Below are 24,879 nucleotides of genomic sequence, written 5' to 3'. Positions count from 1 at the left end.
GCATTAAAACTATTTTCTTATAATTTGTCAACTGTTAAAATAAACCAGAGTTAAAGACATACAAGGGGATGAGAAAGGAAGGAAAAGAAAAAAAAATAAAGTTTCTCCTTTTAAATGCCTTTCAAAATAAATACCTATAAATTTGAAATACTAATAGAAATCCATCATTTCTTAAGTAGCCAATACACACCTAACGTTCGGTGTTGCGAGCAAGCAGGGAAGAAGACACTTGCACTTAAATCTTGAAGCATCCCGTCCTGATGAACTCAGAGAAACTATATTCTGCCATCAGAAAAGTACTTCCTCCAGAACACCAAACAATTGTATGCTCTGCTCTGAAGGAAAGAGCAAGCCCAGTTCTGGCTGTAGGCAGTCTCCTGAGGTACAATAATATAAACCTGATCAATTGCAATTAAAATCTGAACAGAGGCTTGGAACGTGAAGTCTTGGTGCATTAGTTCTTGCCAAAAGCAGATGTGATTGTGGGCTGGAAGCAATTTCTCCTGGTAATTTGTGATGACATTGGATAGAGCAGCCCCAGAGTCCCCAAAGACAAACTCATCAGAGGCTCTAATGTATGCATGACACATGAGGTGGCTCTTTTAGAGCTCAATTAATTGGGCTGAACATTAAGACAGCAAGTTCAGGACTTTCCCGCCCCCCCTCCCTTTCCCCCTCCCTTTTTCCTCCAGAGTGCTTTTTTTTCTTTCTTTCCTTTCCTTCTCTATTTTGGGGAGAAAATATTTTTCCCTCCTTACCTTCTGCAAGCCATGTTTCCTGCAATTGGCTTAGATCTTGAAACAGTTCTAAGAAAAGAATAAGAGATTTTTAAAAGGGTCAGCAGCTCTGTAATGTTCAAATAATACTAAATTAAGCAAAGATCTTTGTAATTTATTATATTTTTGTCTAATTTTGTATAGATGCAAATATTTAAATTCTGCATAAAAATATATCTGGTAAAATCTTCATCATAATCAACTCCAGTAATAATAATTTACATATATCAACAGACTTTACTAGCCACCCTGAGAGTAAAACCCATAAAAATCAATTGACTTGATTTCTGAATGACCAAGACTACTTAAAGAGAAATCCCTTGAACTTCTTTATGCATACCCAGAGACAATTCTATTGATTTCAGTGGGTCTTACTCCAAAATAACTACATCAGGTTATAACCTAATATTTTTAAAGGAGTACTCAATAATGAAATGCAGTTTTGCCCATAAGTTTGGTATAAAATATTATAAAATGACAGAAATAAAATCTAGACAAGTTGCCACTGCACAGTACTTAAATTACTTTGGAGAGGAGGAATTTGCTAGTTAATGTATTTAGTTAATAAATCCTAAACATAACCAGAATGCAAACCTGAATCAGTTCTCTCTGGGACAAATGCATGAATTCCATGAAGTTCTTGATTTTGTTTTGTGCTATTTAAGTAATCATTATGTCCACATTAGTAGAAGATTGTTTTTTAAACGGCATTTTAAAGGGTGTATGGCTTTCAAAATTATTACAGATCATGCTCTGGGAAGTTTTTATAAACTACTAATGCAATTTGGACAGCGTAGCTTTATAATGCAGGTGGACAGGAGTGAATTTCTCTAGTCTGAACTCAGTCCAGTGCAGAACATTGGTGCTTTGCTTAGAGTTTGAGAGAAGCAAGTGGGGACTATTTGCAGCCAGTAAGCCACGAGGTTGCTGTTTCAAGCAACAAGCTATCAAGGCAGCATTGCTACAGAAACAGTTGTTTTCCTGAAACAGCCTTTCCACAAACTTATCAAGTGTTATCCACAAGGTATGATGTTAAAAAGTGTAATGAGCCATTTTCTTCTTATTGGTTCACAGCTGGTTACTATAGAAGTTACAAACCAAAGGGTAGGGATAGAAAAAAAGTATCTAAATCTTGTCCTATTTTGACTCTAGTGGTTAAAGCAAAACTTCAGTATATGTCTCTGAAACACAATGGTAGGCACTCCCAAAGGAAACAATAATGGGAAGAGAGTATACAGAGGCCTACAGGTGAGTAAATTGTGTGCACCTTTTTACTATATCAATCCTTGCCAAATTTTCACCTCCAGATGTATGGTCTTACTTACATCCCTGCAATGTGGAAATACCTAACAAAGAGGGTGAGTCATTGAAGGTACATCAGCCTAGCAGTGAATTGCTTTTGTCAGTTTGTGTCACATCATGAGATTTGGTTTTCTTGTCTCATTTCTATAAATAGATGTAGACAAAACTCCAGGAAGATGCATGAGGGAGGAAATGGAGAGAAAAGGAGAGAATTGCGCAGACATCAACATTTAAAAAGCATATTACAGGGTATGTAGATATAAGAGGGGGAGCCAGTAACATTTATTTTTCCCCTCCTTGTGTAACACATATCCTCACCTTCTGAGTCATGAGCCAGATCTCTGTTAATGAATTTTCTTTTCCTGACATTTGCTGGTCGCTCATTACAATTTCTCCCACAGAGATTCTACAAATAGAATAGAATGGTTATTTTAAAAGGAAAAGGGGGAAGAAGTTAGATATCAAGCAATATTACCAATAGATTTTAAATGTTAAGGCTATAGAGAAAGCTTAAAGCTTTCCTACTGACCTTATCACTAATTTCAAACTAGAATTATTAAAATGAGGCAAAGGAATATTTATGGTTCAATCCACCTACTCAAAACATATGTCCATATAGACACCTATATAGAAGGGCAGAGCTGTAGGTGTATTAATTTTGGCAACCGAAAGTTCTAACACCTATAAAGAGTATTTTTTAAATTGATTGATGCTGGTTGGGAGAATGATATTATACTTTGATTTTTAACTTTTTATTTGTCAAAGTCCTTTAAAAGAAGAAAAACTTTTCTTTTTAGGGACTACTTAAGATGATAAAGACAACTAAAAACTTCTAAAACTGCAACAATTACGATTTTATTATAATAATGAGGGGGAAAGTGCTTTTGTTTTTCCTCAAACCAAAATGGTATGTGGAAAAAAAATGGAAATTTATTGAATTAAATGTACATCTCATTACAAAGTATAAATTTTCCTCTCTTCACTTCCGTCTAAAAAGAAAAATCCAGAGCAATTTTCCCCATAAAAGCTTTTGCCTTCTCCCCTTTTAACTGCAAATTGCATCCTCCCACCAAGAGACCCAACAACTTAGGACGGATCACTCACATTGGTGACCATGTAAGGCACTTGCTGGTCATAAAATCCATCCATTCTGATGACTTTAGCGCAGTATTTTTATTATTATTTTCTGGACATTGGATTTAAAAGAGTTCCTCCAGATGCAGCGTTCAAAGAGCCTTTAAAAAACCGAGAACACAAGATGGCTTTTAGATTTTTTTTTAAGTCATGAATGAACTGCCTCAATTTGCATATCTAATGATCCTCCAAGAGTGCCATTCATAAAAACACACACATCCCTCCTTCTCTGCTGCCTTCCTCTGGGTTACAAGCAAGAACCGGAGAGGATAGCAAGAGGATGGAAAGGACTTCGGAAAAAGAAAAAAACGAAAAAAAAAACAAGAAATCAAATCGCGAGCCAAGCTGGCATGCCCGCTTTGGTCCCTGGAGCGATCCCATTCGTAAACGTGTGCAGAACTAGTAATGGCGCACGACACAACTCGCGTTACACCTAACGGGAGAGAAAAAGAGAGCGAGAGAGCGAGAGAGAGAAGGCAGAGCTACCATCTCCTTGCAAACCACAACCACGTAATCGCCGGAACAACAGACAACAAAGTTGCTGTTAAAAACCCACCTGAAAGTACAGCAAAGACGATCGGATGCGCGCGCGCCTACACGCGCACCAAAACAAAAAGTCCCTACAAATGTAATAAGAACATTAATAATTTCTCCCAGCACTTCTCCTTTCAAGCGAAAAGTGCCACTGACAGGACGCTAACAGTCAGTGGTTTTTCCTCTGCTTCTCCTCCAGGGGCCTCTAGTCTAAACCGAGGGATCTCTGTAGCCCATTGGCTAACCGCGTCTTTAACAGGATCAGATTTCTGACTGTCATTCAAATTGCCTCTCTCTCTCTCTCTCTCTCTCTCTCTCTCTCTCTCTCTCTCTCACACACACACACACACACACACACACACACACACAGAGAGAGAGAGAGAGAGAGAGAGAGAGAGAGAGAGAGAGAGAGACGAGGAAAAAGGGAAAAGCCGGATCCTCCCGGATTCTGAAGGGGATTCGAGGGATCGTTGTTATTCCATAATTTTACCTCTCTTTTTCTCTGCCTTCCCTCCCCCCAAGCGCACACAGCTGTTATGCAAAGACTTGGACCAGTGCGAGATTCTCAGTTTAATATTAATGCAGTGCCCACGACCTAATGCCTCTGCTTATGCAATTTGAAGAGATTTTCCCCGTGTGCCAGTAAAAAGGACCCACTCTGTGTATTTCATTTGGTGTGGCTTTTTTTCACAAAACCCTGTTCTCCAATCACAGCTCACCGTCAGAACGTTGCAAAATTCAGCTACCATTGCTTTAGAATTCATACACATAACTTGTTTTCAAGGATGAGATCAAACATTAAAAAGCCTATCATTCCCTACAATTCCCAAATTCATCCAAAAACATCATCATCAAACCCAATTCATCTATATGCAGACAAAAGTGATGCTACTGGGAATTAATTTCTTTTACTGATTAATGAATCTTATTGTAAAGGCATGAATACCCAGACTGTATAAATTCAATGCTCAAAATGGCGATGTAGTAATTTGATTGGAATATAAAACAAACTTTTTCTCTCAGCCAAGTTTTTGGAATCATATTTCAGGAACATGTATATTACACTTTTCTAGAAGAAATATGCAATCTCAAACTAATAGAAAGGGACACAGTTGAAATATAAGTCATCAAAGATATAAATATAACCAAAATACAGTGGATTCACAAGAACATTTTCACCTAAAAGTTCATAACAATATCCTTTCATCTACTGTATAAAACTTTTCTCCTGAACTTTTGAGAACTACAAACTTTAATAATTATTGGACTTGTATACATTAAGCTTTCCAGTTTCAAAGCATCCTTTTTGTTCTGTTTTGAACTAGCATCTGCTGCTTTGGAAGCTGTCCCTATTTGCCTGCATGTCCATGTACTATCAACTGGGACTTCAGCAAAGGAAAGTGATAGTGTACTCACATATCCACAGAGGAAATCAGGAAACCCATCCTGAAGAATCAAAGAGAGCTTCACAATGAACAGGCTGCTTTAATGTTTTAAAGGGAGGTGCTTCATTCCAAAGGTGCTTTAATAAGCACCAGGTATAAATGTTTTACATTACACTGCTATGTAAATATCAAGAATGTGCTGAATGCTAAAAGGAGTCCTTATTTCCACAAAAGTCTGATTCAAGCACTTTAATAAAGAGAAATGTTTCCTTGATTTTAAACAGTAGAATGGAGTTGCTGCTATATTTCACTTTGCTTAAAGCAAGATGTTGGTGATTAGAGTTTTATTCCATCTTCATATTTGGTCATCTCAAGGTTGTGAATATACCTTATACTCCTGCACCTTTGGTTTTCCCCACAATAAGAACTTTGTGAGGTGGGTTGGCCTCAGAGAGAGTGACTAAGTTACACAGCAAGCCTCCATGACTAAGACAGGCCAAAATCTGTTTCCTAGTTTTTTAGCCAGCACATTAACAATGCACCATACTAACTCTATGATGGCTAATAAAGCACATCAGCCATACAATAGTACTTTGAACTGAAAGATCTGTGACACAAATCATCTGAAGAGTATCTGGGAAATTATGGTCATAGCATGTAGGGCTTGCTGAAGTAGGCTATGCCTTGAGTGGCTTTCTGAAGAAGAGAATACTTCACATAACTTAGGTGTGTATATATGTTTAAGGGAAGAGAGAAAGAAAGATTGTTATGATGTCAGTGCACAAATAGAATTGGGATTTCTGTGGTGATTTAATGATGATTGTGGTGTCACTTACCTTCCACTTCAGATGCTGATATAGTATATCTTCCACTGTTATTAATTATAGTTAAAAGAGCTAACAGGTTGGTTTAAAACTCCATTAATGAAAGCCAGCTTAATTTATTTTTCCTTTCTTGGAGTACTGAAGGCAGCAAAACAAGAAAAAAAGATTGCAAATTTAAATTAAACAAACACTGTTTACAAGAGGGAAACATCAGTTGAAATAATTAATACAATTCAGAAGACCTGGCTGAAGAACAAGCCTTACACTAAAGACAGTGTTTCACAACTCTCCAACTTTAAGATGTGTGGACTTCAACTCTCAGAATTCCCCAATCAGCATGATCTAGCACTCTTTCAAAAGGACACCAAATCTATATTTAAACAAAGCCTTGTAAGACTTGATCAGAGATTCAGAAAGCATCAGTTAAGGCATTTAGCATTCCTGTAGGGCAATGTTTCTCAACACCAGCAATTCAAGGACTGAAAGATATGAGCCACTGCTATTATCTTCTCAAAACTGAATACATAGTACATGGCAGCAATACTCATTCTTATTAAGAGATTAACATTTCCTTTCTTGTTCACACCTGATTTAAAGGAACTGAACTGATTATAAGGAAGTAATTTAATCTGAAACGTTCTTATATTAAACTTGAAGTATCTGTTCAAATAAGATAACTTCTAGATTGAAAAGATAGACAATCTTCCAATTTTTATGTAGATGTCTTCTTTGGTTGGTGTTTTCCTCAGTATCTATATATCAAGATCAGGAATAAAATAGTGGACCACAGTAACTATAGGTTTGCAAGCATTAGTTTCTTTATTTTCTTGACTCTTACAGAGACTGAAAATCAATACTGTCTCTTTGCTAGAGATGGAGAGTCACTGCTGATTCAATGGAAATGAGCACTCAAGAGCAATTATATAGTTCCACGATGCTTACCACAATATCCTAGGGTTCTGTATAATGAGCACTTATTGTTGCTGCTTCTAAAGTCATGTAGGATTGTCTTAGTGCTAGAAATAGTGGTTCTTTTGTAAAAGAAAATGGGATAAATATCATGGGATAGTATCAGTTCTATGAAAATCAGCAAGTAATGGTGTGAAAGTTATAACAGTTTTTTGATTTGGCTGTCTGGCCTTCAGGAACAAATGTAGTAAGCAATGGAAGTTTTATGGAAATCAAAAGCAACATATTGCAAAAAAAGAATCAAAAGATTTGATGGACATAGACTTAATATGAAGGCTGGCATTGTCTTTTGAGCTCTTCCTTCTCTCATACAGAAGAACAAAATATGCCCATTTGTATGTGGATCTAGCCCAGACCTTCTTACAAAGCAGGCATTCTTTTAACATTTTCAAAAATATTTGATACATTTCTTAATTCTGTCAAATCTCAATTTTGATGCATTGTTAAGTCACTTCTTTCAGCAATTGGAAACCAATAAACCCCAATAAACCTTAATTATGCTACAATGCTAACAAATTTAGAACTTAGTTTGTGGGGTGTTCTGTTTTTGATATTTGTCTGTCTTCTTCTAAGAGACCAAGTTAAAGACCTGATGCTTGTTAACTATTTAGATTACCTTGCTAGGCCCAAAAATGGGACAAATCTTTATTTCCTGTTTCAGCCTAACCGAAGGCCATCGACAGGCAGTAGTCACAACAGTGACAGCTCATATTTGTGTAAATTTTAGATTGCTAACAAAGAATTAAAGGGAGACTGATATGCATTTCAAACTTATTTGTTTTCATCAGTCAGCCAGTCAGAAGGGTATGGCTGACTGATGAAAACAAATAAGTTTGAAATGCATATCAGTCTCCCTTTAATTCTTTGTTAGCAATCTAAAATTTATATATATATATATATATATATATATATATATATATATATATATATATATATATATATATATATATATATATATATATATATATATATATATATATATATATATATATATATATATATATATATATATATATATTGCCTAATGTGCAATCAGCCCAGGTTCGAATCTCAGAAGTGTATGGCTGACTGATGAAAACAAATAACTTTGAAATGCATATCAGTCTCCCTGTAATTCTTTGTTAGCAATCTAAAATTTACACACACATATATATATATACACATACATACAGAGAGACAGAGACAGAGAGACAGAGAGAGATAACAGTAAAAGTAGAAAGAACAGCAATCACAACTTAAGAATTTAGGAGGATCTGCATATTTGTCCAGCTGAAGAATTGTATAGTAGCCCTAATGATTCGATTACCTTTGGGTGCTTTATTAACCGCTTTATTGTACAGAAAAGAAAATGCAGCAAGAATCCATTGAAATGTTGTCCAATCTGCATGTTTCTACATGCACTGTTTTCTAATTTTGAATCTGTAAATAGCTGCACATAAATAATTTTACAGCCAAATACTGACTTGACAATTCTGGGAGCTGATGACCACATATCTTAAAATTGAAAAGTTTGAGGAAAAACTGATTTAAGGAATTATTAAGACATACATTTGGACATACATTTTGACTTTTGCATAAAGCTGTAGAATATGATGTGAAAAGGTACTAACAAGGATGTACTGGTAATGGACCTCTGTTGGGACTATTACTTCTGTATTGCAAAACTCCAAATGGTTGGTATATTGAAACAGCAGATTCCTTTATTTCTGTGCTGCCCTCTAGTAGTCATTTAGATTTTTGCTGCTCAGAATAATGATTGCTTTTAAAAGTTTTTTTTCAGCTAAATAAGGCAAATTATGTAATGAAACCATTTATTTGTACTGAATCACTGTCCACTCAATTATGGAAATTAGCTGGAAATAAAATGACACATGAATGTATATGCTGAATATGGGATTCACCTATTGAATCATTCCAGCTTAATTGGACTATTTTCTTATAATTGTTCTTTCTCCCAGGTATCACTTTCCTTTCTTCAACTCAACAAAAGTTCTGAGTAGACCAATTTATTCTTTATTTCCCAATCAATTTTCTAATATAAAATTGGTACTTCTCTCCCCTGAATAGACTTTATTTGAAGTCAACAACTGCCTTTGACTTTGAAGCTCTAACCACTTTATATCTTTTGGCTCCACTTTCTGAAGAATTATCTGTACACTACTACACACTTAGGGGAAAAAAGAAAATCCAAATCTCATAATAGGCTGTTGGAAAAAGTTTTCTTCATGGTTCAGTCCAAGCTGGGAATAGACATGGAGACTGGTTCAGAAAGAAGGTTGCAGTTTATTGAAGAGGAGAGTCAGACAGAAAGATGGCTCTGGCAGAAAAGAGAAGAAAAAAGGGCTGAGCACATGTAGGTAGTGGGTTTTTATATCCTCTGGAGCCTTTTGTTTCCTGTTCCTGTTTTGAGGCTTTGTATTTCCTGTGTCATGTATTTTGACCTGTGTCTGGTTGTGCCCTTAGGCATCTGTGGATTAATCCTATTATGTCCCGTTTTAGCAACAGCCACCAGGGGGCATTGGCCTGAACGGTTTTGGTGGGAAACCCAGTTTCGGCGGGAAACCTAGGGCCAACCCCATTAGTTGTCCGCTTACCTGGCTAGGTATTTAAGGAGGCCAGGTAACCCTCATTCCTCAGTACGCCACCCCCTTCCAATAAAGAGCTGAACACGTACTCCGGCTGGCCTCTTTTCCTTGCGTCGGACCCACTACACAACAGTGGCGATGAGGATGGGATAGCTGCCGACAAGAAGCTGAAGTCACTGGGGAACGCTCCACGAGCTGAAGGGAAAAGGCATTTTTCCTTCCTTCTTCCCCCCATGACCGCCAGCCGACCAGACCATGCCGGTCATCGCATCTGCGACTCGAGACCCGAACCAACACCGCGATGGCAAGAGCCGGACAACCCTGCGAATTCGACAACCGCCACCCCGAGACCTGGGCCCGTTACCTGGCACACACCGAACTGTACATGTGGTACAATCAGATCTCAGAGGATGGCGCGAAGGCGGCAGCCCTGCTCTGCATCGGGGGACCAGCACTCCTGGAGATCGCCGCGAACCTGTTTGCCACAGAGGCCATCAACACTGTCATGTACCGGGACCTCGTGGCCAAGCTCAATGCCAACTTCCAGTCCCGGTGCTCCAAAGTGGCCATGAGGTTGCAGTTCGAAAAAAGGGACCAGCGCCCCGACGAGTCCAGTGCCAAATTCCTCACCGCCCTACAAGAAGCCGCCGTTGCCTGCAAGTTTTCGAACTTGGAGGAGCGGCTACGGGACCGGCTGATTTGCGGCCTACGAGACAGGCAGTTGCAAGAGCGCCTGTTTGAGAGAGAGGAGGTTTCGCTCCAGGAAGCCGAGGACACCATCCTGGCCCACAAAGCGGCCTGCGGGGCCGTCCAAGCACTCCAGGAGACTCAGACCGGCAGCCAGGTGGCCAGAATCCACCGGCAGGTCACCACGGCCGAGGACGAGCAGAGCATCAACCTCCTCCAGCAGAAGTCGACCCCCGACCAGCGAGGCAGACGCCCAGACAAGCCCAGGACCCCTAGCAATGCCACCAACCCTCAGAAGTGTACAGGGTGTGGTGGAAACCACGTGCGCAGCCTCTGTAAGTTCCAGGCAGCCACGTGTCAGGCCTGCAAGAAAACAGGCCACATAGCCGTGGTCTGTCATAGCCGCCGCCCCTGAGAGGAGATCCACGAGCTGCAACCGGAGGAATCGCCATTCGAAGGTACTGGGGCCCTGACCAAAACGCGAGTTGGCTATGTTGAGAGCCGGCTGGCCATTAACCACATGGGTAGCCGCCGGCTGCTCAAACCCAAAATTAGACTAACAATCTGCTTGCAAGGCGTTCCTTGCAGCATGGAGCTTGACTCCGGATCAGTGGTCTCGATCATTTCAGACGAGACCCTTAAATATATTAATAGCCAGAGCAAGCAGCAGATTAAATTACGGCCTACAAATTTAACCCTGACCGATTTTCAGAATTCGCCGGTCAAGGTAAAAGGGGAGGCTACCGTCTTGGTGGGGTTTAAGGGTCGCGAAGAGCACCTGTAGGTTGTAGTGGTAGAGGGCTGGAGAGCCAGCCTGGTCGGTCTAGACTGGTTTGAGGCCCTGGGAATCACAGTCTCCGGGATCCACTGGATCCAGGGAGACTCCGTCGAGGCCGTCTGCAAGGAGTTTGCAGACATCTTCGACGGGTCGCTGGGCAGGTCACAGGGGCCCCCATATCGTTCAAGCTTAACTCAAACGTTCCCCCCATTAGGGTCCGGCCGCGGCGAGTCCCTTTCACGCTGAAACACAAAATCGAGCGCGAACTGGATAAGCTGGTGGCCCAGGGAATATTAGAGCCCATAGATGGGGGAGTGGGAAACCCCAATCGTTACCCCCATTAAATCCAATGGGGAAATAAGGATTTATGCCAACTACAAGTGCTCGGTGAACCGTGCCCTAAACCCTCACACTTACCCGGTCCCCACGGTCAGCCACGTTCTCGCTTCCCTCCAAGGCGGTGCCATCTTTGCAAGGCTCGATCTTGCGCAGGCGTACTAGCAACTCACGGTTACCAGGGCAACAGCTGACATTCAGACAATAGTAACACACAGGGGAGCGTTCTGGGTAAACAGGCTGCAGTTTGGGGTCAGCGTTGCTCCTGGCATTTTCCATGAAGTTATGTGGAAGACACTCAGGGGCATCCCAGGAGTCTGCCCCTATTTTGATGACATCCTGATTGCAGGAACTTCAGCAGAAGAGCTGGCTGGTAGGCTTAGGAAGGTACTGTCCAGGCTGCGCACAGCTGGCCTCAAACTCAAGAGGGAGAAATGCAGCATAGGTGTTCCCTCCACAGAATTCTTGGGATTCCAGGTAGATGCCAGGGGAATCCACCCCACAGAGTCCAAGGTGAGGGCAATCAAACTAGCACCCACACCCAAGAACAAGGCAGAGCTACAGGCATTCCTGGGCCTGTTAAACTTTTACCATGCATTCCTTCCACACAAGGCAGCCATTGCAGAGCCACTTCACAGGCTACTGGACAAGCAGGCAGCATGGGTCTGGACTTCCGCCCACGACCAAAGCTTCAGGGCCTTAAAAGCACTACTGTCAGATAAGTCCACAGTAACCCATTTCATCGAGTCCAAGCCCATATGCATCGCATGCGATGCATCCCCTTACAGTGTGGGCGCAGTACTCAGTCACATCGAGCCCAATGGGCCGCAAATTCCCATAGCCTACTATTCCAGGACGCTGTCTGGAGCAGAAAGAAACTATGCCCAAATTGACAGGGAAGCCCTGGCAATCGTGGCAGGAATCAAAAAATTCCACGATTATCTGTATGGCAGGGAGTTCACTGTCTACACGGACCACGAACCACTCCTGGGCCTGTTCACAATGGACAGGCAGACACCCCAAATTCTGTCCCCCAGAATGCTCCGGTGGTCCATCTTCCTTGCAGCCTACAATTGTAAGCTGGTGCACAAGCCAGGGAAGGAGATGGGCCATGCAGACGGTCTAAGTAGGCTACCCATAGACACCCCTGATCCAGACCCGGCACCAGCAACACAGATCCTAGCCCTGCAGGAGGTACCAGAATTTCTGCTCCATGCCAAGGACATTGGCAGCAACACAGCCACCGACAACATCACGAGCAGGGTACACACATGGGTTTGCACAGGGTGACAGGACAAGTCCCCGGGGCCTGAGTTCCAGGCCTATTTCACCAGGAGCAACGAGCTCTCCACACACAGGGGTTCCCTCCTCTGGGGAAGCAGGGTCATCATTCCCACCACAGTCCGGGGCAAGGTATTGGACTCCTTACATGAGGAGCACCTGGGGGTGGTTAGGATGAAGGCACTGGCCAGAAGCTACCTCTGGTGGCCAGGGCTGGACAAGGACATTGAGGAATGGGTCAGGGCCTGTTACACGTGCCAGAGATCCAGGCCAGAAATGCCACACACACCAGTACACAGGTGGGAGGCCACACACACACCCTGGTCCCGCATCCACATTGACTATGCAGGGCCATTTCAGGGCCAACTGTTCTTAGTAGTAGTGGACAGCTACTCTAAGTGGCTGGAGGTAGTCCCTGTTCCCAACATGACCTCGGGTAGGACAATCCAGGTGCTCAGAGCTCTCTTTGCCACACACGGCCTCCCCGACGTAATTGTGTCTGATAACGGGCCTCAATTTACCGCTAATGATTTCCAGGCATTCTTGAAGGCGAACTGGATTAGGCACGCCACCTCCGCGCCCTTCCATCCATCAACCAACGGGCAAGCTGAACTGATGGTAAGGACGACCAAAGACGCACTCTGGCTCATCATTAGCGGAGACTGGCATCACAGACTGGCAAAATTCCTACTCGCCCAACACTACACCATGCGTTGCTACCGGGAAGAGCCCAGCAGAACTTCGATGGGGACGGCGTCTCATCACCAAGCTGGACTGTTTACACCTGGACTGAGTAGCAGCTGAGACAGATAGGCCACCATCATCGTCGTCATCATCATCATCATCATCATCATCATCACCAGCACACAGGGTTCTCAACGTGGGGGACCTGGTCTGGCAAGGAACTACGGGGCAGGGCATCCATGGGTTCTGGGGACAGTGGTTGAGAAAACTGGACCCCTCTCTTACATCGTGGGGGTGGAGGGGGACAGACACATAAGGCGACACATAGACCAGCTCAGAGGAAGGGTCCCTGAGTGCACCACACACGCCCAACAGGAAAGCCACACCCCAGGAGAGGTCAGCCCAACCGGAAACAACACAGAACAGGAACCAGAGGAGGAGGGCCTCCTGAACCCATCTCTGCTTAACCCAGCACAGAGGCCTCAAGAATTGGCTGTCCAAACCCAGGGCCAAGCCACACCCAGATGGTCCACCCGGCCCCACAAGACACCTGCCTACTTGGCGGACTATGTGTGCAGGTGACCACCACACAGTTGCCTTTCATTTGACACACAGTGTATATAGTTATGTAGCTAGTTGCAAATTGTTTATTGTTGTTATGTGGTTCTTCTCTAAGGGGGGAGGGGTGTTATGTATGCAGGCACCTGCATAGCAACAGCCACCAGGGGGCGTTGGCCTGAACGGTTTTGGTGGGAAACCCAGTTTCGGCGGGAAACCTAGGGCCAACCCCATTGGCTGTCCGCTTACCTGGCTAGGTATTTAAGGAGGCCAGGTAACCCTCATTCCTCTGTATGCCACCCCCTTCCAATAAAGAGCTGAACACATACTCCGGCTGGCGTCTCTTCCTTGCGTCGGGCCCACTACACAACAGTTTGCCTCAGTACATAACCATTGGCTGCCCATTTTCAAGGGTTGTTTCCTGCCTTAGCTCTTAGTTCAGTGCATCCAGGTTTGTAATGTCCAACTGAGGTTAGCCAGTATGCAAGGCAGGCTATTAATTTTTTGCTTAATTGCACATAGTGAGCCCCATGACTCCCAATCTGAGTCCACCAGTGCAACATATACAGGGCTTAGGTTTGAAGATCTCTTTTCTGCTACTTCATCAGTCAGAGCAGAAGAATTGCAAATCACCTGAGGGGACCTGGTTTCCTCCCCCTTGGAATTTGCAGGAAGTTGTACATGCAAAATTTTAATGACATGGGGCAAGAATCAGGCTGGAGTTTTACTGAAGGTAAAGTGAAAGATAAGAGATAGACTCAATGTCATTCTGAGTGGAGTGTGTGCATCTGTGCAATTGCTTCTACAAAACAGGCAATACAACCATCCTGGATAAATTTTCCCTCCCACCAGACAGAAGTCCAAGGTGTTCAGTACTTGCTGTGCCAATTATTCCTAAATGCCATCTCTCCATAAATACATTCAACTGGCTTATTACAATACAAATGGGGCAAGAAAGAAAACTTTACAATGAGTTTCCGCCTTCCCCCCATAGTCTTCCTAATTTTCTTCTGAGGCTTCACATGGGGACCAATGGCTCCAGGACTCCTTCCTTCTTCTGCAGCTTTCACAGGCATCTGGGGGAATGGTAGGACCTGGGAAGATCTGTTCCACTCTGGTTGCATAGTGGCTTTTTAGTGGATAGCTGGATTCAAACATGGCTCAAATGGATGAAGGCAGCATCTGGCTCAGTGTGCTCTGCTTCCAAAGGTTGTGTGGGGGATCATCTGTGTAGGGCTGAAAGACATGAGAGCAAGATCTCCTTACCCCTTTTTGGGAAGACTCTCCCAGGAGAGGCAGACAAAGGCATGGAGCACAGAGGATAAGAAAAGGAGAAGTAAAATGGGGGGGAGTAACTTGCAGACAGAGTTTGAAAAGGCATATTGCAGTGGTTAAAGAAACAGATAGGCAGACAAAATGAGGACATGACAGATGAGGACAAAAGAAAGCTGAATTCTGGTAAGAACAAAAATGAAAAGTTTCACTTCTGAACTGAACATTTGCAACATGTTAGGACTTTAATTATGACTTTAACTAAAAAATCAGCTATACAGAATTCTACAGAAAAAATAGAACAATCAAATGCTATGACAGAAGATTCAACTACTCAACAAATACAGATAATGGAAGATACAGAAAAGACATTGTCAATAGAGAAAAGGGAAAGGTTCTGGCTTAAGATACATACATGGTTGGAAAAGATGACTAAAATACAGGTTGAATTTAAACCAGAACTGTTTTTGTTAGGAATATTAGGAGCTAATTATGAGAAGGAGAATGAGTATCTAATATTGCATGTACTGACAGCAGCAAGAATAGCATTTGCCCGATACTGGAAAAATGAAAACCTACCAACTGAGGAGATTTTAATCAAGAAAATTTTAGAGTGTGCAGAAATGGACAGATTAACATTACAGATTAAAGAGAAAGAGGATTAAATTTATTTTAAAACATGGGATAAATTTTACCAATGGTTAGGAAAATGAACTAGCGATAAATGAATGTGATATATTATTTTGAATATATATTAGTAAGCAGAATGATATGTATTGACTAATTGATACCATTTATGATTATCATTTTGTTGTTAGCTGCGAAGTCATGTCCGACCCATCGTGACCCTATGGACAAAGTTCCTCCAGGCCTTCCTGTCCTTTACCATCTTCTGGAGTCCATTTAAGCTCACATCTACTGCTTCAGTAACTCCATCCAGCCACCTCATTCTCTGTCGTCCCATTCTTCTATTGCCCTCAATCTTTCCCAGCATTAGGCTCTTCTCCAGTGAGTCCTTCCTTCTCATTAGGTGGCCAAAGTATTTGAGTTTTAGCTTCAGGATCTGGCCTTCTAAAGAGCAGTCAGGGTTGATCTCCTTTAGGACTGACCGGTTTGATCACCTTGCAGTCTAAATGACTCACAGGAGTCTTCTCCAGCACCACAGTTCAAAGGCCTCAATTCTTTGGCGCTCAGCCTTTCTTATGATCGAACTTTCACTGCCATACATTGCAACTGGGAAGACCATAGCCTTGACTATATGCACTTTTGTTGACAGGGTGATATCTCTGCTTTTTAGTGTGATGTCTAGATTTCCCATGGCTTCCCTCCCCAGGAGCAAGCGTCTTTTAATTTCTTGGCTACAGTCCCCATCTGCAGTGATCTTGGAGCCCAGGAAAATAAAATCTGTCACTACCTCCATTTCTTCCCCATCTATTTACCAGGAATTGAGAGGGCCGGATGCCATGATCTTGGTTTTCTTAATGTTAAGTTTCAACCCAAGGTTTGTACTCTCCTTCTTTACCCGCAACAAGAGGCTCTTTAGTTCTTCTTCACTTTCTGCCATTAGAGGGTTATCATCTGCATATCTTAGGTTGATATTTTTTCCGGCAATCTTAATTCCAACTTTTGATTCATCTAGCCCTGCCTTTATTATGATGTGCTCTGCATATAAGTTGAATAGGCTGGGCGACAGTATACAGCTTTGCCAGACTCCTTTCCCAATTTTGAACCAATCAGTGGTTCCGTGTAAAGTTCTCAATGTTGCTTCTTGGCCCATATATAGGTTTCTCAAGAGACAAATAAGATGGTCTGGTACTCCCATCTCTTTAAGAACTTGCCACACTTTGTTGTGATCCACACAAAGGCTTTAGCATAGTCAATGAAGCAGAAGTAGATGTTTTTCTGGAACTCTCTAGCTTTCTCCATGATGCAGCATATGTTGGCAATTTGATCTCTAGGTTCTCTGTCTCTTTGAAATCCTGCCTGTACTTCTGGTAGTTCTTGATCCACATACTGCTGGAGTCTAGATTGTAAGATTTTAAGCATAACTTTACTAGCATGTGAAATGAGTTGAATGGTGCAATAGTTTGAACATTCTTTGGCACTGCCTTTCTTTGGAATTGGAATGTAAACTGATCTTTTCAAATCCTGTGGCCACTGTTGAGTTTTCCAAATTTGCTGGCAAATTGAGTGTAGCACTTTTACTGCATGGTCTTTTAAGATTTTGAATAGCTCAGCTGGAATACTGTCACCTCCACTGGCTTTGTTGTTGCTCAGCTTTTCTAAGGCCCACTTCACTTCACATTCTAGGATGTCTGGCTCCAGGTCAGTGACCACCTCATTGTGATTATCAGGGACATTAAGCTCATTCTTGTATAGTTCTTCTGTGTAATTTTGCCACCTCTTCTTAATCTCTTCTGCCTCTGTTAGGTCCCTGCCATTTTGGTCCTTTATCATGCCCATTTTAGCATTAAACTTTCCCTTCATCTCTCCAATTTTCTTGAAGAGATCTCTGGTCCTCCCTATTCTATTGTTTTCTTCTATTTCTTTGCACTGTTCATTTAAGAAGGCATTCATATCTCTTCTAGCTATTCTCTGGAATTCTGCATTCAATTGGCTGTATCTTCCTTTTTCTCCCTTGCCTTTCGCTTCCCTCCTTTCCTCAGCTATTTGCAAAGCTTCTTCAGACAGCCATTTTGCTTTCTTGCATTTCTTTTTCTTTGGGATGGTTTTGGTTGCTACCTGTTGTACAATGTTGCAAACCTCTGTCCATAGTTCTTCAGGCACTCTTCCTTAAATCTATTTGTCACTTCTACTGTATATTCAACAGGGATGTGATTTAATTCATACCTGAGTGGCCTAGTGCTTTTCCCTACTTTCTTCAGTTTAAGCCTAAACTTTGCAATGAGAAGCTCATGGTCTGAGCCAGTCAGCTCCTTGTCTTGTTTTTGCTGACTGTACAGAGCTTCTCCATCTTTGGCTGCAGAGCATATAGTCAATCTGATTTCTGTGTTGACCGTCTGGTGATGTCTATGTGTAGAGCCATCTCTTGGGTTGTTGGAAAAGAGTGTTTGCTATGACCATCGTATTCTCTTGACAAAATTCTATCAGCCTGTGCCCTGCTTCATTTTGTACTCCAAGGCCAAACTTGCCTGTTATTCTGGTTATCTTTTGGCTTCCTACTTTAGCATTCCAATCCCCCATGATGATAAGGACATCATTTTTTGGTGTTAGTTCTATAAGGTGCTGTAGGGCTTCATAGAACCAGTCAATTTCATCCTCTTCAGCACCTCTGGTTGGGGCATAGACTTGGACTACTGTGATATTGAATGGTTTGCCTTGGACTCGAACTGAGATCATTCTGTCATTTTGAGGATTGTATCCCAGTATTGCTTTTCCTACTCTTTTATTGACTATGAAGGCTACTCCATTTCTTCTGAGGGATTCTTGCCCGCAGTAGTATACCTAATGGTCATCTGAATTAAATTCACCCATTCCTGTCCATTTTAGTTCGCTGATACCTAAGATGTCGATGTTCAATCTTGTCATCTCTTGTTTGACCACGTCCAGCTTTTCTTGATTCATGGATCTTACATTCCAGGTTCCTATGGAGAAACATTCTTTACAGCATCAGACTTTCCTTTCACCACCAGACACATCCACAGCTAAGCATCCTTTCAGCTTTGGCCCAGTCACTTCATTCTTTCTGGCACTACTAGTACTATTTATTTTATTTATTCATTTATTTTTGGGAATTATATGCTGCCTTATCTCCCGAAGGACTCAGGAGCCCTCTGCTCTTCCCCAGTAGCATATTGGACACCTTCCGACCTGAGGGGCTTATCTTCCAGCATCATATCATTTTGCCTTTTGGTACTCTCCATGGGGTTTTCATGGCAAACATACTGGAGTGGGTTGCCATTTCCTTCTCCAGTGGATCATTTTTTGTCAGAACTCTCGGCTATGACCTTTCCATCTTGGGTGGCCCTGCATGGCATAGCTCATAGCTTCATTGAATCACACAAGCCCCTTCACCATGACAAGGCAGTAATCCATGAAGGGGATGATTATCATTTAACATAAATATTATAGCTATTTACTGTTATATTAATTAGTGTTAATTGAACATATGTACCTGGACAATAGTCTGTTTGCTAAAGCTTGAAAATGTTATTGGGGGGCAACCCCAATTTTGTTCCCAACCCTGTTCCTACCCCAATCCTGATCCTAACCCCATCCCAAATCCTGATCCTTAAACCGTTTATATCCTTTTCCTAACCCTATAAAATTCAATAAAAACTCTTATAAAAAACGGTGAGTACGAGCACCTCCTTTGCTGCTACCAGTTTTCAGACCCCTTGTGGATCTGGACGAACCTACTGCCCCCTTTACAGTGAGTACCTGGCACCTTTGGAACTAGGCTTTGCTTCCAGAGCCTTACCAGCTGGTTGCCCAAATCCAATTCTCTCATTCACTCATTCGATTCCATTTTCACACAGCCTCTCCCTTTTCCCTAACAAAAGGTCCTGTGCTCTGGCCAAACCCCCATGCTTTCCAGGTCTGCCAGTTGAACAGAGCCTTTCTGCAGTTAGGAAATACCAAAGGGAGCAAAATCCCACTGTGATTGGGGAAAAGGGTCTTCTCACTCACACACACAGAGATACACACATTTCCTTTGTTCCCCTGGGCTTTAAAGTTAAAATTTAGAGGTATTCACCTTCACCTTCTTTCCAAAGCAGCCCTTGAGCTCAAACTCAAAACTCCCTTTACTACCCTGGATCTACATGGGCAGGGCCTGGGAAACCCATCCACAGACACAAGGGGTCTGGTACCAGGAAGATGGGGCTTACCAGTCTCAGTCCATTGGAGAGGTTAGCTTAGAGTCCCATTCTGGGGTGCCAAATTGTTGGAAGGAAGTTTTCATCATGGTTCAGTCCAAGTTGGGAATAAACATGGTGAATGCTTCAGAAAGAAGGTTGCAGTTTATTGAAGAGGAGAGCCAGACAGGAAGATGTCTCTGGCAGAAAAGAGAAGAAAAAAGGGAGTAGGGAGTGGGTTTTTATATCCTCTGGAGCCTTTTGTTTGGAGTTGTTTCCTGTTCCTGTTTTGAGGCTTTGTATTTCCTGTGTGATGTATTTTGACCTGTGTCTAGGTGTGCCCTTTGTCATCCGTGGGTTAATATTATGTCCTGTCTTAGACTTCGGGTGGGGTATGTAGATTTTAGGTGTCTTTGCCCTTTTAATATTTCCTTCTCTGGGGGGCTGACTTCACACAAGGCAATGCCTTTATCAAGCTCTTTCCTGAATATGGAGATATAAACATAGATGATATAGACATTCCAAATAAAAGTATTTTAGCCCATCTCCAGCTGCGAATTTCATTATAATAAAGTTTGAGTATGAATTCCTTCCACTTTTATTTGTACACATTTGTCTTATTAGTGCTGATTCACATTTGCAACAGAAAGGTTACTTACGAACACTTTCATGTTTGAAATTTAGGCCAGGTGAAGATGATCATTCTGTAAATGTAGCACAGCAGCTAATAATAAGTTCCTTCCAAATGTTAATTATAAATTCTGACTTTAATTGCATCTTAGACAAAAATCACATCCACTCAGATTTACTGAGAGATGAAGGGGACTCTGTTCCATATACATTAATATATGACATATGATATTTAGAGCAGGTAATCTCTCCTTCCAGTAAAGTAGATCAATTTATTTATCTATTTCAAAAAATAGTTTTGGGAGTCCTCAGAATTCCCATCTTGTTTTTCTTGCCCTAATATTTTAAAGTCCAAGGTAGTAATCATATTATTTCCACATTTGGCAGTTTGTTTAGAGGGCCAACTTTGATTAGTTCTTCACTTCCAGAGCTACCTTAACTATAACCGATTCAAATGATGTACCACTTGTTCCTGCTAGTTTCCACTGTCCAAACTAAGAGTTTGGCTTGATACAGTTTGGCAGATGGCTGTAATTTAAAAACTCAGACATATAAAAAGCCAGATATTGCTAGCTAAGACATTCTACCTCATTGACAAGACAATGCTCCACTTAGGTTCAACCTATAGTGTTCACTAAAGAACAATGCCTCTCTTTAAATGCCATTAAAATGACAAGGCAAAGTCTTATGGGAATTCACTATGGGAGAATATTTTGTAAATACAGTAGTTACTTCTTTTCCAAAGGGGAAAAACTTGAAAATAATCTAAAAACACAGAAAATAAAAATGCTAACATTGAAAGAGAAAATGGAAATTAGAAAACATGCATTGAGACAAATCATGCATTGAGACTATTTATACAATGAAATTATATGGGAAAGCTCTTTTGTATCATTCAAGAATATCAAGAATATCAAACATTCTGCCACAGAGTTTAAGAACTCTGTAAAATTTCCATTCTGTGATAAGCTTCTTCACTCCTTAACTGATTATGTAAAATTTGAAGGCGAATGTGTATGATTCCCTGAGGATTGTTTAACTGCCAAACCATCACATGGGAATCTTGAGATTAGCAGAGGTAGCAAATAAAAAACAAACAAATCTAAATGCTTTATCTTTTATCCTCTTCTCCATGAAATTCAACTGAAGCATTAAATTCTGTGGCTGTTGAATAGCCTACAGTGGTTTGTGTCTCTCAGTTTCACTCCTATGTTTCTTGTGTACAGAAATTACTAAGCTCAACTGAGATGCACATTTTGATTCACTATGAAGACACAGTGCAGCAGTTTCTAAGTGGATTTCTAAGTGTTTCTAGGACTCAACCACCAATAATTAAAAAAGAAGCAGTTGAGAAGTAGCCAGAAAGCTTGACAACTACCATACATGCAATTTTATTAGTCTTTCATAAATTCTTCCATTGCCAAAGACATAAAGGGACGTTGACATTGGCGCAATGCCATTTCTAGAAGTAACCCTTACATGTCAATGAGCATATCTCACACTTACATAAAGAGACTTCTCAATTTCTATTGAGCACTGCCAATTGTAGCATTTTGTATACTTCTATTGATAACATAATGGATTAATGTCTCCTGTACTTCCTTTGACTTCTGAGCCATTATAATGTCAATGGAATAGTCTTATAGAATTGGTCTCCTAAAAATGACTTTTTAACACCATATTTTTGATTTATATATACACTGATGCTAATGCTTTCATCACCTTATAGTTAGAGTAGGTATGTTTTACTTTTAGTTACTGATAGGTTCTAACCTCTTTTATACTGAAATGTTCCACCATTTGGGAGCACATATGCAACTGCTCAGCATAAATTACTCAGTAATTACTTCATGTGCACTTCCAGTGGAAAAGGGACCAAAAAAGTAAAGAAGAAGGGACAACCTTTTGATTAAAGCTGTCATTTTAACTTTTTTTAATCCCCCAAATAGATTCCCCTGGAGAATGTCCATTCTATTCAATAGTGTTTGAGTAAAGGGTGTCCCTTATTAACAAGCCTAATGTGTGATCATTAAAAAGGATATTCTTACAATTCGTCCTTTAATATATTAGTATTCCAGAAAACTGATTTAGTCAAAATTCTCACTAGTGCAGCAATTAGACAGCAGTTTCTGCACAATTCATTTGTAGAATTATATGAATATACAGATAATCCTCAATTTACAACCACAATTAAGCCCAAAATTTCTGTGATTAAATGATACATTTGATAAGTGAGTTTTGCCCGTTTTATGACCTTTTTTGACACAGTTGTTGAATCACTGTAGTGGTTAAGTTAGTAACACAGTTGTTAAATGAACCTGGCTTCCCCATCAACTTTGCCTGTCAGAAGAGCTCAAAGGGGGATGACATGCAACCATAATAATCATGAGTCAGTTGTCAAGTATCTGAATTTTGATCATATGACCATGGGGATGCTGAAACGGTCATACATGTGAAAACGGTCATAAGTAATTTTTTTCAATGCTGTAGTAACTTTGGATGGTCATTAAATGAATTGTTGTAACTCAGTTGTATCTCAAGGACTACTTCGAATTAGGAGCCATGGATATTTTAGACAAATTTAGCTTATATTTAGGCTGCTCAGAAAGCATCTGGGAGCAACCATCACTGGTGTCAAATACTCTATTCCAGTGATGGCGAACCTTTTAGAGACCGAGTGCCCAAACTGCAACCCAAACCCCACTTATTTATCATTGGGTGCTCGGTGGGTGTGGCCCAGTAGATGGGCATGACCACTGGGTGGGTGTGGCTACAGTGGTCATGGCACACTGGGTAGGCATGGCTGGAGTGGGCGTGGCCACCTCAATGTTGCTCATGGGGAGGGATGCCTGTGGGGGCCGGGCAGGGTTGGGGGACATCCAGGTGGTCTCTGGTGGGTGGGACAGTGGGCAGGAGGCTAGTCCTGCAGGGTGAGATGAGACAAGGCAGGGGGCAGGGAAGGGGTGCCATTGCCACAGGGCAAGGCAAAGCAAGGGAGGGACCGGGGGGGCTGCTGCCTGACACCATCAGCCCTTACACACAGTGAGCACATGGGGACCAACTGTATCCATCAGCAGCCACAGCCTGCCAGCTCCTTGACCGGTGCACTCTGAGGCTCCGCAGCCCACTGTGAATACCAGGCAAGCCCTCCAGCAGCAGGCAGAATAGGGGAGGGAGGATCCAGTATACCAGTTTCTTACCACCGCTTGGCTTGTTCCATGACCTCATGGAAGTGGCATTGTGCAGGAGGTGGCAAACAGCTGGTTTTGGAGTGGTGTGGCTGTTTGCCACCTCGCATATTGCACCTAATTGTGCCCAATGCTGCTGTGGAGCAAGTGGGGCAGGTTCCCCCCTCACCTGCCCATTCAGCTCAGCTTTGGTGGCTCTGTAGGCAGAGCTGACAGAGAAGAGAACTTCACAGCTCTGCTTACAGAGCCTCCAAAACAGCAGGTGGATCGCCGGAGGCTCAGGGAGGGAGGGTGCTGAAGTGGGCAGTTGGGCCATTGGCAAGAGCAACACAGTTGAGCGGAAAGTGACCTCAGAACAAGTGGGACAGGTAAGGAAAGAAATTCTCGCTCCCCCCAGCAATTGCCTTTCTTTTCTTACCTGACTCCCAGCCCCATGCCATTTCTACTTTGTGATCTGCTGCTGCTGCTTGCCATTTTTTTTGTTTTTTTTTTGGGGGGGGGGAAGGTCAATCAATCAATTTCAACTTCTTGTGAAAGATCGCGAAGTTGAAATTGATTGATTGACCTTTCTTTCCCAAAAAAGCCTTCCTTTGTTTCCTTGCACACTTCAGCACCCTCCCTCCTCAAGCCTCTGGCACTCCACTTGCAGCTTTGGTCGGCCTGCCGGCCACCATCTTAACACCCTGCCCACCGCCACCCAGCACGGCTGCCCTGGGGTTGCAGTGGCTGGCCTGGCATAGGAAGGGCATGTGCCCCACTCTCCCACCACCATGCAGGGTAAAGTTGCTGCACCCGTCCCTGCCCAAATGCCCTCACCTCCACCAGCATTTTTTTTACTAACCTGCTTTCATCTGCATTCTGTTTCTCCATTCACTTCTCAGCCTTCACCATGTGTTTGTGTTAGAAAGTCTGATGGAACTTTGTTTTTTACCGATAGTCCACAAACACACAGCGAAGGCTGAGAAGTGAACAGAGAAACGGAATGCAGCTGAAAGGCAGGTTAGTAAAAAAAAAATGCTTGGGGGAGGCAAGGGCATGTGGGAAGGGGGGGGCTGGCAACCTTACCCTGCGCAGCTTCGGGAGGTGTCTGGCAGGGGGAGGGAAGCAACTGGTCTATCACCATGCTAGTGCCAATGCGT

General features: G+C 42.3%; 1 protein-coding gene across 7 annotated transcripts in view; it reads right to left on the bottom strand.

Moving 5' to 3' along the window:
* Nucleotides 1-3,242, bottom strand: part of ETV1 (ETS variant transcription factor 1) — a gene marked incomplete at both ends in the record, with an annotated part of 92,991 nt that extends 89,749 nt beyond the window's left edge. For 3 of the 7 annotated variants that reach the window (XM_081345721.1, XM_081345723.1, XM_081345722.1), the window contains one exon: nt 191-251. In XM_081345721.1, coding sequence (XP_081201847.1) covers nt 191-251 — 61 coding nt within the window. Of the gene's footprint in view, nt 1-190; nt 252-758; nt 807-2,396; nt 2,485-3,182 lie in introns of those variants that run through there. The other 4 variants (XM_081345719.1, XM_081345718.1, XM_081345724.1 and 1 more) reach the window with 3 other exon arrangements.
* Nucleotides 3,243-24,879: the final 21,637 nt, after the last annotated feature.

The sequence above is a fragment of the Vipera berus genome (assembly GCF_964194415.1).
Source record: "Vipera berus genome assembly, chromosome: Z".
Classification (NCBI taxonomy): domain Eukaryota; kingdom Metazoa; phylum Chordata; class Lepidosauria; order Squamata; family Viperidae; genus Vipera; species Vipera berus.
The sequence above is the reverse complement of the archived record's forward strand: the minus strand, read 5'-3'. Positions and strand labels throughout refer to the sequence as shown.